We start from the raw sequence: 14,405 nt of genomic DNA on the forward strand, positions 1-14,405 counted from the left end.
TGAGTAGTTTAAAAGCACGTGGGCACAATTGTTCACTACCACCAACGTTCTACCTAATTACCCCCCCCACACACACACACACACACACACAGTAAAGAGTAAAGGGTAAATGTGATGTATTCATATTTCATTGCTCTACATATTCATGTGTTCACATCTGCATGTTCATTACCGAGGTAAAAATCTCACTTTTCTACATTTCCTGGTGGAAAATGGGAGGTGGAGTTAAACCTCTGCAGCCTCGAGAGCGTGACATTAAAATAATTACCCTTAAATTTAAATTTCTGTTCATTTTTTCTAAATAGATTATTTAGACAAAGCAAAAGAAATTTAAGTTGTAAAAACAAAATCACCTGTGCATCACAGATGGATGGAGAGAAAGATGGGCGTGAAACGGAAACACCACTGCACCGCCTCCTCCAGCGGAAGTTGACGGTTGCCTAGCAACGTGAGAGCGGCGTCTGTCAGTAGAACACTGGTGAGTAAACACTCGTTTCTAAGTGACGTAGTTCAGATATTTAAGGGATAATTTAGCACATTTAAGTTAATTTAACGCTCTGGGTTTTTTTTTCATGTTTTAAAGCTGTGTGTTAGCATATTTTCGTTGCTACAGCCACGGTGGTTATGAAGCTACTGCTAGGCTAAGCTAAGCTAACGTTGGGAAATGTTTTTAATGACATTTTAAAATGTGATGAAAAGTAACGGGGGCTGAGTTCCATTTAGCTTCTGACACAGCATTAAAATAACATGTGTGTGTATATTCATTCATATTTGATAATCACGTGTTTAATGGAGAGTTCTGCAGGTGAAGGAGGTGAGGGAGTAAGGATGGAGCGAAGGTCACACCAGGATGAGGACGAGAGCGCACTGAAGGACGCAGCAGAAGACCAGGCAGCGACTGTTCCTCCTCAGGTAAACTGCTGACTCATGAGTCGCTAATGCTGACTCAGCGTTTCCTCATAAAGTCTTCCTGTTCTGTTCACTCCTGGTGCAGCAGGACCTGTTTATTATGGGCTGGATTTTACTGACGTCATGTTTCTTATCCAAACAATGTCACTGTAGACAATGTTGTCCTCGGTAATAATAATAACGATAATAATAATTATATGATAATAATAATAACAATAACACTAATAATAATAATAATAATAATAATGATGATAATAATAATAATAATAATGATGATAATAATAATAAACCTGCCAAGTCTCACGTGTGTCGAGTGGACAGTAATGCGCCAGACAAACATTCCTTGCATTTATAGATGGATTATTATTATTATTAGTAAAATGAGTTTCTTGTTATGATTACATGCTGTGATGCTGCTGTAAAAGTCCAACAATAGACATATCAGTTTAAAGGAGTGTAACACTGTGTGTGTGTGTGTGTGTCTCACAGGAACAGAGTGGCCCAGAGTCTGAGGACCTGACACGTCACCTTCACCCTGCTCTCAGTGCTGCACATGAAAACCTGTCTTTGGCTAAAGACTGTGGTCAGTCGTCCACTCACTCTGCTGCAGAATTACTATTCACACCAGTGACACAACACAGACACACAAACACAGACACACAATACACTCTCAGTGAAAGCTGAAAACATGGCTGCCAGCAGGTACAGGACAGAAACACACACCCTTTTTTTGACTGCCGCTCATTCCCTGCACCAAAGTCCACTACTGCACACACACAGGAGTCGTTCAGCGATAACTTCAAATATGTTCATTTGTGACACATTCACCAAACACGGCACCAGCAGCTCCTGTTTCCCCATGAGCTCAAAACTTTGCACATGGACTTTGGTGCAGGGGAGTGAGCGCTTTGGAAAAGGTTTTCTCACAGTGAGAGAAAGTGGAAAACATGTGAAGCTTTTTAAAAAAGGAGTTTTTCCTTTAGTCTCTGCTGGCAGCCATGTTTGCAGTAAGACTCCATGACTGAATGACTGAATGACTGAATGAACGCTCATTTACAATGAATATCAGGAACTTTAGAGTCCAATGACAAAAACCTATGCTGAAGATGACAATACCTTTAATTTACCGTTAATTATTAACTTAACTCTATTCTTCCTAAAGGACGACATGACGTCAGTATGTAGACAAAACACAGAAACGTGTGAATTTACAGCATTTTATTAAAATAATCATTTTATTACAATGATTATTTCCTGTGTTTCACCACAAGACAACAATGCATCTCAAACGCTGGCAACACTTCGTCTCTCGAACGTCAACACGTCAGAGGACGTGGAAGACGAGCAGCCGCCGCTGCTGCTGCTGGAGGAGGAGGAAGAGGAGGAGGAGGAGGAGGAGGAGTTAGTGGTTCTGGATCCTGAACATGTTTGTAGTTTCTTCTTTAACATGTTTGTAGTTTCTTCTTTAGCATGTTTGTAGTTTCTTCTTTAACATGTTTGTAGTTTCTTCTTTAGCATGTTTGTAGTTTCTTCTTTAACATGTTTGTAGTTTCTTCTTTAACATGTTTGTAGTTTCTTCTTTAACATGTTTGTAGTTTCTTCTTTAACATGTTTGTAGTTTCTTCTTTAACATGTTTGTAGTTTCTTCTTTAACATCTTTGTAGTTTCTTCTTTAACATGTTTGTAGTTTCTTCTTTAACATGTTTGTAGTTTCTTCTTTAACATGTTTGTAGTTTCTTCTTTAGCATGTTTGTAGTTTCTTCTTTAGCATGTTTGTAGTTTCTTCTTTAGCATGTTTGTAGTTTCTTCTTTAACATCTTTGTAGTTTCTTCTTTAGCATGTTTGTAGTTTCTTCTTTAACATGTTTGTAGTTTCTTCTTTAACATGTTTGTAGTTTCTTCTTTAACATGTTTGTAGTTTCTTCTTTAACATGTTTGTAGTTTCTTCTTTAACATGTTTGTAGTTTCTTCTTTAACATGTTTGTAGTTTCTTCTTTAGCATGTTTGTAGTTTCTTCTTTAACATGTTTGTAGTTTCTTCTTTAGCATGTTTGTAGTTTCTTCTTTAACATGTTTGTAGTTTCTTCTTTAGCATGTTTGTAGTTTCTTCTTTAACATCTTTGTAGTTTCTTCTTTAGCATGTTTGTAGTTTCTTCTTTAATATGTTTGTAGTTTCTTCTTTAGCATGTTTGTAGTTTCTTCTTTAACATGTTTGTAGTTTCTTCTTTAACATGTTTGTAGTTTCTTCTTTAACATGTTTGTAGTTTCTTCTTTAACATGTTTGTAGTTTCTTCTTTAGCATGTTTGTAGTTTCTTCTTTAACATGTTTGTAGTTTCTTCTTTAGCATGTTTGTAGTTTCTTCTTTAACATGTTTGTAGTTTCTTCTTTAACATGTTTGTAGTTTCTTCTTTAACATGTTTGTAGTTTCTTCTTTAACATGTTTGTTTGTAGTTTCTTCTTCAGCATGTTTGTAGTTTCTTCTTTAACATGTTTGTAGTTTCTTCTTTAACATGTTTGTAGTTTCTTCTTTAACATGTTTGTAGTTTCTTCTTTAACATGTTTGTAGTTTCTTCTTTAGCATGTTTGTAGTTTCTTCTTTAACATGTTTGTAGTTTCTTCTTTAGCATGTTTGTAGTTTCTTCTTTAACATGTTTGTAGTTTCTTCTTTAGCATGTTTGTAGTTTCTTCTTTAACATCTTTGTAGTTTCTTCTTTAGCATGTTTGTAGTTTCTTCTTTAACATGTTTGTAGTTTCTTCTTTAGCATGTTTGTAGTTTCTTCTTTAACATGTTTGTAGTTTCTTCTTTAACATGTTTGTAGTTTCTTCTTTAACATGTTTGTAGTTTCTTCTTTAACATGTTTGTAGTTTCTTCTTTAGCATGTTTGTAGTTTCTTCTTTAACATGTTTGTAGTTTCTTCTTTAGCATGTTTGTAGTTTCTTCTTTAACATGTTTGTAGTTTCTTCTTTAACATGTTTGTAGTTTCTTCTTTAACATGTTTGTAGTTTCTTCTTTAACATGTTTGTTTGTAGTTTCTTCTTCAGCATGTTTGTAGTTTCTTCTTTAACATGTTTGTAGTTTCTTCTTTAACATGTTTGTAGTTTCTTCTTTAACATGTTTGTAGTTTCTTCTTTAACATGTTTGTAGTTTCTTCTTTAACATGTTTGATTGTAGTTTCTTCTTCAGCATGTTTGTAGTTTCTTCTTTAGCATGTTTGTAGTTTCTTCTTTAACATGTTTGTAGTTTCTTCTTTAGCATGTTTGTAGTTTCTTCTTTAACATCTTTGTAGTTTCTTCTTTAGCATGTTTGTAGTTTCTTCTTTAACATGTTTGTAGTTTCTTCTTTAGCATGTTTGTAGTTTCTTCTTTAACATGTTTGTAGTTTCTTCTTTAACATGTTTGTAGTTTCTTCTTTAACATGTTTGTAGTTTCTTCTTTAACATGTTTGTAGTTTCTTCTTTAGCATGTTTGTAGTTTCTTCTTTAACATGTTTGTAGTTTCTTCTTTAGCATGTTTGTAGTTTCTTCTTTAACATGTTTGTAGTTTCTTCTTTAACATGTTTGTAGTTTCTTCTTTAACATGTTTGTAGTTTCTTCTTTAACATGTTTGTTTGTAGTTTCTTCTTCAGCATGTTTGTAGTTTCTTCTTTAACATGTTTGTAGTTTCTTCTTTAACATGTTTGTAGTTTCTTCTTTAACATGTTTGTAGTTTCTTCTTTAACATGTTTGTAGTTTCTTCTTTAACATGTTTGTTTGTAGTTTCTTCTTCAGCATGTTTGTAGTTTCTTCTTTAACATGTTTGTAGTTTCTTCTTTAACATGTTTAACATGCGATCAGAAAATGAACAGCCGTGTTGTTCTTCCGTTGTCGTTGTGATGTCACTGACGCTGTGTTTCCTCTGCTGACAGCCTCTGGTCAGGAAGCAACAAGCTGCTCTGAGCGAGCAGCTGAGAAAACAGCTGGAGAGGATCAACCTGGATCTAAAGGAAAAGGTCGTCTACTTTTCTAACAACTATGAATCTTTTCTCTGCCTCTCTGCTGCGTCACATTGTGTCCAGAAGAGGGTGCTGTGCACCTGTATTTCATCAAAAACACCTCATTATTTTAGAGGAGACTGTTGTCTGATTACTGTCTGTGCTCTCTCACACTCACCCGCTGCCACAGCTGCTGCAGGAGAAGGAAGACGACAGACGCAGAGAGGAGGTCGGTGTTGAGATGTTCAGAGTTCAGGAGCAGCTGGTCAGACTCCACGCAGAGCTGGAGGAGCATCATCAGAGCAGAGAACAGGCTGAAGCCAAACACCAGCGGGCTCAGGAGCAGCTGCAGACCGTGAAGACACGATATTCCACTTCCACCTGCCAACAAAGCAAAGCCAAAGCCAGCGGTGAGACTGAGCTTACATTAAACCCTTCATCCGCACCTAAGGTTATTCAGTCAATCCATCCAATAATCCCAGTAATAACTGGATTTATATACAAGCTGCTTTTCACTGGTAAAAGTAACCAAACGGACTAAAATGACATTAGATTAAAGAAAAGTTACAGAAGCTGAGAATTAACTCCAGATCATGGAATTACCGTCTCATGATAACAGGATAACAGTCGTGATAACAGGATAAATGAATGGGTTATTTTCCCCCGGGAAAATCAGGAAACTTCAGAAATCCAGAGTTTGAAAAGAATCTGAGTTTCAGGACTGAAGTTAATGGTGACAGCTGTTCTCGTCTTGTTAAACAAGAAGATGAAATAAAACGGCATTCAACTAGAGAAGAGGTCGAGCAGCAGAGGCGTTCACATAAATGATGTTTCCATAATCAAGAACGCGTCGTTTCCTAAAGAGAAACAGGATATTCAGTGTGGAGTTTAAAAGAAAGGCTTTCATCAGTGTTGTGATGGTATGAAGATATTTCATATACACTATGATAATGTTAATTCTACTGTCATTTTTATCTCACTTAAATCCACAAACCACCATCTTCATCATCAAAGATCGGTCGACTGGCATTTGGAATAAATTAGTTTTAGATTTTGAATTTGAATGATTGAACAAAAGATTTAACCAAATGGAAATGGATTTAAATCTCCAACACATGCAGCTCTGCAGGCTTTGTATTAGAAGCAGCCACGAGCTTGGTCCATGAGAAAAGAGTGCAACAGCTTCTCCGTCTTCTCTGCAGTTTCCCAGCTGCAGACTGAGACCGACAGCCTGATGCTGCACCTGGTCTACACTCAGAGAGTCAGTGAAGATCTGCGAGCTCACGTCAAAGCCACGAAGAACGTTCGGGGCAAAGCGGCAGCTGAGAAGAACCAGGCAGAAGACCAGAAACTGAAGCAGGTGCACAGCATGAAGCATGAACATGTTATCACTGATGAACCCGATCTCACTGGTTCTCTTTCATCAGGATTTGTATTTGGAGCGTCTGACGAAGGACCTGGAGAGGCTGAGTCAGCAGACAGACACGTGTGAGGCTCAGGCCAGGATTCAGGCAGAGGAGACGCGGGCGGCTAAAGAAGCTCACGCTGAGGTAACTGAAAATCCACACGTCCACTGTCAGGACTTCATCTGAGAATAACACTCAGTGGATTAAGAGCTGCATAAACATCTATTTACTGTTGTGTTTGTGGCCACACACGCAAAACAAGTCCCATATTTCTCCTCCTTTTAGTCTCTGACACAGAAATGAGTGTCTTCATCAGCTCAATGCTGCACAAACACTGTAGACGCTGTAGACATGAAAACCACCATTGAAATCACTCATTCACTGAAAATGTTACACAGGGATGATAATGATAGTTAGATACTCTAGATCAGTGGTCACCAACGTGGTGCCCGCGGGCACTTGGTAGCCCGCGAGCAGCCAACTAGGTGCCCGTGGGCTCATTTCACTTCACCTCACTTGCATGTATCCATATGATCACTGAGTAAAATGTCCTCATATTGTTTATAAAAACTGTGATAATCATTAGGAGTAAGCACTGGATTTAATGTGTATGCAATTAAATGCATAATATTCATCATTTAAATGGTAAATTGCATAAAATGTTAATATGTTAGCCCTCCATATTATTCTCTACCCTTCAGGTAGCTCTCAGCCTCAAAAAGGTTGGTGACCCCTGCTCTAGATACTCTTAGATACTCTGCCACCCCTGGCATTGTTGTACTCAATTCCCTTGTAAGTCGCTTTGGATAAAAGCGTCTGCTAAATGACATGTAACATGTAAAGATACTCTATTGTCTTGATTTTGTAACTTTATTTCTGTAGAAGCTTTTAAACAAACAATCTAAAAACAAGTGTATCCTGGATATAATATTAAATGGTTGTTCAGTCATGTGATTGTTGTTCAGTCATGTGATTGTTGTTCAGTCATGTGATTGCTGTTCAGTCACGTGATTGTTGTTCAGTCATGTGATTGCTGTTCAGTCATGTGATTGGTGTTCAGTCATGTGATTGTTGTTCAGTCATGTGATTGTTGTTCAGTCACGTGATTGTTGTTCAGTCATGTGATTGCTGTTCAGTCATGTGATTGGTGTTCAGTCATGTGATTGTTGTTCAGTCATGTGATTGTTGTTCAGTCATGTTCAGTCATGTGATTGCTGTTCAGTCATGTTCAGTCATGTGATTGCTGTTCAGTCATGTGATTGCTGTTCAGTCATGTGATTGCTGTTCAGTCATGTGATTGCTGTGACTGTGTGCAGGCTGAGATGGAGATGGAGTCTCTGGTGATGGTGCGTAAACAGCTGCTGCAGCAGTGGAAGAGCAGCCTGGTGGACATGAGGAGACGCAACGAGGCTGTGAACGCGATGAACGAGGCCTTACGGTGAGGAGGAGGAGGAGGAGGAGGAGGAGGAGGAGCCTGTTTCTCACAGACATGCTGTACATGCTACAGTCTGATCCAGAAACCGCTTCTCTGTGATTAAAGTGATAGATTGTTGCCTTTGTCTGCTTTTCAGACCAAAATAAAAGAGAAATCTAAACATAAATTACAGCTGCGATCAGCATTATGTGCAGATGTACAAACAACAGCACAGAGTGTGGACACCTGTTCACTCACACACTCATACATGCATCTATGTCAGCACTTTTACTCTATCACACACGTGCAGCATAACATGCAGACTTATAAACACCATCCAATAATAAGACTGCATATTTATATTATTTATATATATATACTTTTAGAAATGTGTTGTAGATCAAAGTCAATGAACACAACAAGTGTCACAGCCTGGACAGCTGGTCGGTCCATCACTCACACACACACACAAACAAGCATTCAATAAAACAGAAAACTTCTGTCGGCTGCAGTGATTCTCCTCTCTTGTGAAGAATACAAACACATATCGACTCACGACACATCATAGACAAACAAAACAACACAAAAAGAAGCACACTCAAACACACAGGTGGCTGTCCGTGGCACCGTCTTCTTGTACCAAGTTTATTATTATTATTATTATTATTATTATTATTATTAATAAAATGACGTTTATTGGAAAGAAAATGTTGAATTTTGACCTCTCTCTGTTACAGAAAACTGATGGAAGAAGTGTCAGATATTTGCTGTAACAGACTCAAATCTTTTCCTTTCTTTGATTTGATCGCAGCATCAGAATGAATATTATTCATGAATATCAAAGTGAAAGTGCACTGTTTTACTTGTGCGTGTCCACAGCATGACTGAGCACCAGGTGATCTTACTGGACCGAGAGGTCGACAGCTACAGGAAGTCCACCACTGAAGAGCAGGAGCAGAATGAGACCCTGACTCTTCAGCTGAACTGGTCTCAGATGGACGGAGCCACCTCTAGAAAACTGCTGAACCAGAATCAGGCCCAGCTGGAGGCTCTGCAGACCCAGTACAGCACCTGCATCCGCATTCTGAGGGAGACGGAGCGCAATCTCACGCGGCTCACCAAGGTACAGAGAGGACAGATGCCTCAGTGTTTGTCCTGAGAGACCTTTGTCTCACACTCGTGAGACAAAGGTCTCTTCTCTCCTTTCCTTTCCTCACTCACTCTAGGAAACCAGCGGCCTCCAGGCCGAAGTCATCGATCAGAGGAGGCAGCAGGAGAAAGAGAGTGCCACGCGTCTGGACTTTGAGGACAAGATCCTGAGCCACATGCAGCAGCAGCTCACACACAACAAGGCGGCCAAGCACTCGCAGCAGCTCATCACCAAGACCGCTGCACTCAAGAAACACAAGGTACAGGCCACGCCCTCCCTCAGGCCGCTGTCCCCCAAACACACGTCTATTCTTCTGTTTCTTATTCCACTTGTTTGAGTCAGTGAGTTGAGTTAGTTTCCCTGACGTCAACATGGTGTTCACTCATTCACAACATCATCCTAAGATCTGCACACACTTTAATGTCCTGAGAAACATCTTTAAAAACACACAAAGACACAAAATTCAACAAACAAATGAACTGAAGAAAGATTTCATATAAAGATTTGATTAAATGTTGTGAAGGTCCATGAGTAACCACAGTAGACATCACAGAGCAGTCGTTACGTCAGCTACAGGAAGCTATAGACATGACCCAGAGAAGAAAGGACAATAATGTCTCTCTCTTCTTGTGTTAGACGTCCCACTTATGGCAGCTGGAGAACGAGTTGTTGGCGGTGGAACTGGAGATCAGTGAGGTCAGTGAACATCTGGACAGTCTGGCCGTCGCTCAGGAAGCCCTGGACCAGGAAATCGCCAAGTACAACGACTCACTCACGTCCAGGCAGAATCACATGTCGTCCTTCGTCAAAGTCATCGAGCAGAGACAGACCACCATCACCAACCTACAGCGAAAAATCCATCAGATTGCAGCCAGCACTGGGGTGAGAGAACGAATAAGCTATTTTAATTATGAGTCTAGTAATAATGCATTTATTTCTATTTAAACCAAGGGCACATTTGAACCATATTTACTATAAACCTGAAAATATTCTAAAATAAATATGATATATTATATATAATAACTATCATTTAAGAAGCATGATTAGAATGATTGGTTAAGTCAGTAATCGTTGGTGATTGATGTGATGGACTCACAGCAGCTGTGACAGCTGGTTCTGATAGTAACGTCGTTCCCTTCCTCAGCATGAAGACTTAAGTCCTCTCCAAATCAAGATAGAAGCTCTGACGGCTCAGACTGACGAGCTGGCGACCAACATGAAGAGGGAGCAGCATCTTTGGATGCAGCAGCAGAGCATTCTGGTCGGTCTCACCCAGGAGATCGAAGGCAGCAGCAGGAACATGTTCAGACTGCAGATGGAACACACTGTGATGCAGCACAAGAAAATACGTTTGGAGAGTAGGTGGATGTTTTCATTCCTGACCTCTGACCTCTGACCCTGAAGTTTGTGTTTCTGCTCTTTTACTGAGTGCAGTTACTTCCCTTTGTTCTGACTCCATTTCCTCTGTCTCTCTCTCTGTCTCTCTGTCTCTCTCTCTGTCTCTCTCCCCCTCTCTGTTGCTGTCTGTGTGTCTCTGTCCTCCAGAACAGATAGAGGCCGAGCATGAGGAGCTGACAGAGTTGGAGAAGAAGACGAGGACGCTGCGTGGAGACCTGCTGAAGCTCAACAGCCTCCTCAGTCAGAACGGGCAGCTCAGCCAAAGCCTGGAGCAGGAGAACGTGCTGATGGAGACGGATTTCCTCGGCAGACTGAAGGTACGGCACCGCCGTGAACTCCATCTGTAGCTGTGATGTAGTCTGCGGCTTTAACAGCAAAGGTTAAAGGTTAAAGATGAAATGTGATGTGTTTAGGAGGCAGAGCGGGAGTCGGTCGAGATGCAGATGAAGCTGGAGAAGACGGAGGAGGAAAAAGAGCGACTTCTCAACAGCCTGGTGGAAGCTGAGTCAGTCATTAAGATTCTTGACATCAATAAAGGATGTTTGCTTTATGCACAATAAAACATGTGCATCATGGAAATATCATTTACCTCTACCATAGTATTTATATGCTCTTTGCACTCATTTAATAACTTACTGCTGATCTGACTGTTTTTGTTGTCGTTGTTGTTTACATTGGTCCTTTTGTTGTGCGTGTGTGTGCGTGTGTGTGTGCGTGTGTGTGTGCGTGCGTGTGTGTGTGCGTGTGCATGTCCTGCAGGAGGCAGATCATGCTGTGGGAGAAGAAGATCCAGCTCGTAAAGGAGACTCGTTCAGCTGTGGACTCTGAAGTGGGCCAGGGAGAAATCCAGATGATGAAGACTGAGATACACCGCATGGAGGTAAACACGGCGGACGAGGAAGAAAATAAAAATATAGATACGAGATAATAATTGAAAATATCTGCCTGTTTTTGGTCCTTTTTTCACTTTTGTGCAATGAAATAAGCTGATTATACTGTAGATATACAGTATTGTTGTCATGATATTTTGCTTTTAATTGTCTTAATACGAAACCCATAATAATCTGTGTGTATGAAGGTAACACTTTGCAAAGCCATGTAAAGATTAGTCAGTAATTTGAGTTATTTTGAACCTTAGTTACAAAAATGAAAGTTAAAAACTGTTCTCTTTGTTTGCCTTCTTCATGACCTCCCAAAGAAAGAAAGAAAGAAAGAAAGAAAGAGTACATTTCATTTATGTCAGCTACTAAATTCACATTGTGTGCGTGCGTGTGTGTGTGTGTGTGTGTGTGTGTGTGTGTGCGCGTGTGCGTGTGCGTGTGCATGTGTGTGCAGGTGCGACTGAATCAGCTGAGGAAGCAGCAGGAGCAGCTGGTGAGGGAAAGTGAGGCCACGGTGGCGAGGAGGGAGACCCTGGTTCTCCGCAGGGAGGTGATGGTCCACAGCTCCCACAGACAAACGTCAAAGGGCGACCTGAGCCGCCTCACACAGAGTCTGCAGCGCAAGATCAGGGACACGCTCAAGGTCAGAGGTCGTCCACGTGTGAGTGTACTGTGTGTACCTGAAGCAGCGTCATCATCCGCGTGTGTGTCTGCATCTCTTTAGCATGTGAGCGAGTGTGAGCAGGGGATCAGGGAGCTGCAGGAGAACCAGGTGAGTCTGAGGGACAGACTTTCACAGCAGAAGCAGCAGCTGATAGAAGTGAGCAGCACCAGCTGCAGCCTGGACCGGGACTCTGCAGACCTGCAGGATATGAGAGACAGGGTAAGACCTCGTCAATGAATGCCGTCACTCTGACTGAACTGTCACTCTGCTTCAAGAGGTGTTTAAAAGACCTTTGTGAAACAGAGCCAGTCGTGTGTGTGTGTGTGTGTGTGTGTGTGTGTGTGTGTGAATGCTTGATTCTGACTTCAAACACAACTGTGACCCTGAGATTATCACGTCTGTCTCAACTAAGTAACTATTCTCATGACATAAAACACTGAGGTGCTTTTTTTATTAATTACCGTGGTGAAATCACGTGGAATCAAAACTTACATTCAGTAGATTCTTGATCTGTGAACAAGAGGAAGTTAAGATAAGCTTCACACATTGACCTCAGGAAACAAAGGTGAGTATTTCAATCACACTTTGCACTGATTTTGTTTTTTTGATTTTGCTTCATTCCCTAATTATTTTGTGTAGTATTATTATTAGTAGTAGTAGTACAACAGTAGAAGTAGTAATAGTATAGTAGCATTGCAATTATTATTTTATTTGACGTAAATGTCTATTATTTGAACTACCATGTGTGTTTTTCTGGGTGTGGTTTGTCACTCATGTTACTTTATTACATTATGACATTATTTACTCCTGTATTTATGTAAAAAAACAATAAACTTTCCTGGAATGACGTCTGAAATCAAAGTAAGGAAGTCATACATACATTAAGTTCATCAAGTATGGACAACATAAACAGTATTAGCACCGTGAATGAAGGAAAAATGTTTTGTTGCCATGACCAGATCAATTCAAGTGGATTAATGTGGATTTAAAGATCCCAACTTTATTCTTGAATGTTTAAAGTCAACATGTCAAAGTGAATCTTGTCACGGTAAGAAAATGTTTTTCTCTTCACACGTGGACCAAACACTCACGTCACAGTGAAATCATCCACTTTCTGGAAGTGACGGAGACACAGAGCTCAGTCTTTGCCAGGTGATCAGTGTCATGTGACTGAAGTCAGTTTCTAGTTATGTATTATAATATATTATTATGTATAATGACTCTCAACTATTTATTAATGTTATTGAGGCTTCCTTTGTCTTAAATAAAAGCTGCTATGTGTCAATCAAGTCAAGCTGAGACATGCTCCTGTGCCAGTAACTGTGAATAATGAAGGGATGAGGGTGTGGTGACAACATGTTAAAGACGTGTTCTAGGTCGGCATGGCTGAAGATTTACTGTCTTAAGCAACTCACTGTCCACACCTTGCAGCCACTCCCACTTACCAAGAATAACAGGTGGCACTTACTCATTGTTCTCCACTGTGTGGTTAGTGGTAAACTTTCTAACAAGGTGAGTGAAGCAGTGAACATATCCACTCTCATGTTTTGATTGTTTTCCCCAGAACGTCGCTGACCTGGTGGCTCTGCAGAGCCGTGTGAAGAGGCTGCAGGGCCTACGTGAGGGCAGCTACCAGGCTCTGTCCACCAGAGAGTCCGTGGAAGTCTCTCTGCAGAGTCAGATGGAGCGTGTGCATGCGACCAGCGCCGTCTTACACCGCGTCTGTGAGGAATTCCCCCAGCACCAGGGGAGTCTCCACAGGCTGTCACTATCTCTAGCAGCGAGGACACAGGCTCTGGATCAGGAGGCGGCGGCCTGAGAGTGAGAACATGTCACGTCCCCGTATTTATTTCATATTTGTTGTCATGAAGCTTATTGTTGTTTTCCTCCTGTGCTGCAGGTTATCTGGAGGGCGGAGCTCCGTGATGTGTGTCGGTGTTTCCAGCCTTTAAGAAATGTTCTCAACTCACATTCACCGAAGATCATTGTGTCACTTTGTTTCTGCTTCATTTTCAATCAAATTAATGTCAAATAAATTCACTTTTTACGTGTAGCAAAGCTGCGTCGCCCTCCGCCTGTTGTCATGGCCTCCAGTCGAGTCGTGACAGAGACGCTCACTCGCTCACTCACTCACTCACTCACTCACTCACTCACTCACTCACTCACTCACTCACTACGTCAGTCTCAGAGTTGACAGTTGACTGTGGGAGGAAACCCACGCACACACGGGGAGAAAATGCAAACTCCACACAGAAAGGCCTTCAGTCAAACTGGGATTCAAACCTGCAACCTTCTTGCTGTAAAGCAATAGTGCCACTCTACTGCTGTGTGGTTGATCATTTTTTAAAAGGAAAATATTACAATAGCCTACATTATTTATTTTGGGCATTCCATCAGGAATTCAAATGAAGAAAATAATTAATATATACATATATATATATATATATATATATATATATATATATACATACATAATTATATATATATACATAGATAATCATATATATATATCATAATAGGAATAACAACAGCTAGAATACAGTTCTGAGAAAAACAGAGATGACAAGATGAAGTGCTTTCACAGACCAGGTTAACAAAAGCCAAACATGAGATG

At 40.4% G+C, this 14,405-nt stretch overlaps 1 protein-coding gene across 2 annotated transcripts; it reads left to right on the top strand.

The window, feature by feature from the left end:
* Positions 1–382: 382 nt before the first annotated feature.
* On the top strand, positions 383–14,162 carry ccdc40 (coiled-coil domain containing 40). 2 transcript variants are annotated; one of them, XM_058639673.1, is made up of 20 exons: positions 383–478; positions 806–912; positions 1,399–1,492; positions 2,181–2,335; positions 4,813–4,896; positions 5,069–5,288; positions 6,081–6,238; positions 6,306–6,428; positions 7,601–7,722; positions 8,578–8,821; positions 8,925–9,107; positions 9,485–9,730; positions 9,993–10,206; positions 10,394–10,563; positions 10,660–10,751; positions 11,006–11,126; positions 11,582–11,770; positions 11,852–12,010; positions 13,356–13,612; positions 13,692–14,162. In XM_058639673.1, exons 2-19 carry the CDS (start codon positions 829–831, stop codon positions 13,608–13,610), a joined length of 2,913 nt encoding a protein of 970 aa, XP_058495656.1. In that variant the 5' UTR covers positions 383–478; positions 806–828; the 3' UTR covers positions 13,611–13,612; positions 13,692–14,162. The 2 variants fall into 2 exon arrangements, with proteins under 2 accessions (XP_058495656.1, XP_058495657.1); XM_058639674.1 differs by having other exon boundaries at positions 411–478; positions 796–912.
* Positions 14,163–14,405: the final 243 nt, after the last annotated feature.

Source organism: Solea solea, chromosome 10 (assembly GCF_958295425.1).
Source record: "Solea solea chromosome 10, fSolSol10.1, whole genome shotgun sequence".
Taxonomy (NCBI): domain Eukaryota; kingdom Metazoa; phylum Chordata; class Actinopteri; order Pleuronectiformes; family Soleidae; genus Solea; species Solea solea.

Coding starts and splice junctions, on each gene's coding strand:
- ccdc40 (XM_058639673.1), top strand. CDS start 829: ATGGAGCGAAGGTCACACCAGGATGAGGACGAGAGCGCACTGAAGGAC. Junction 1,493..2,180: donor GTCTTTGGCTAAAGACTGTG/GTCAGTCGTCCA, acceptor TTTCACCACAAG/ACAACAATGCATCTCAAACG. Junction 9,108..9,484: donor CTGCACTCAAGAAACACAAG/GTACAGGCCACG, acceptor TTCTTGTGTTAG/ACGTCCCACTTATGGCAGCT.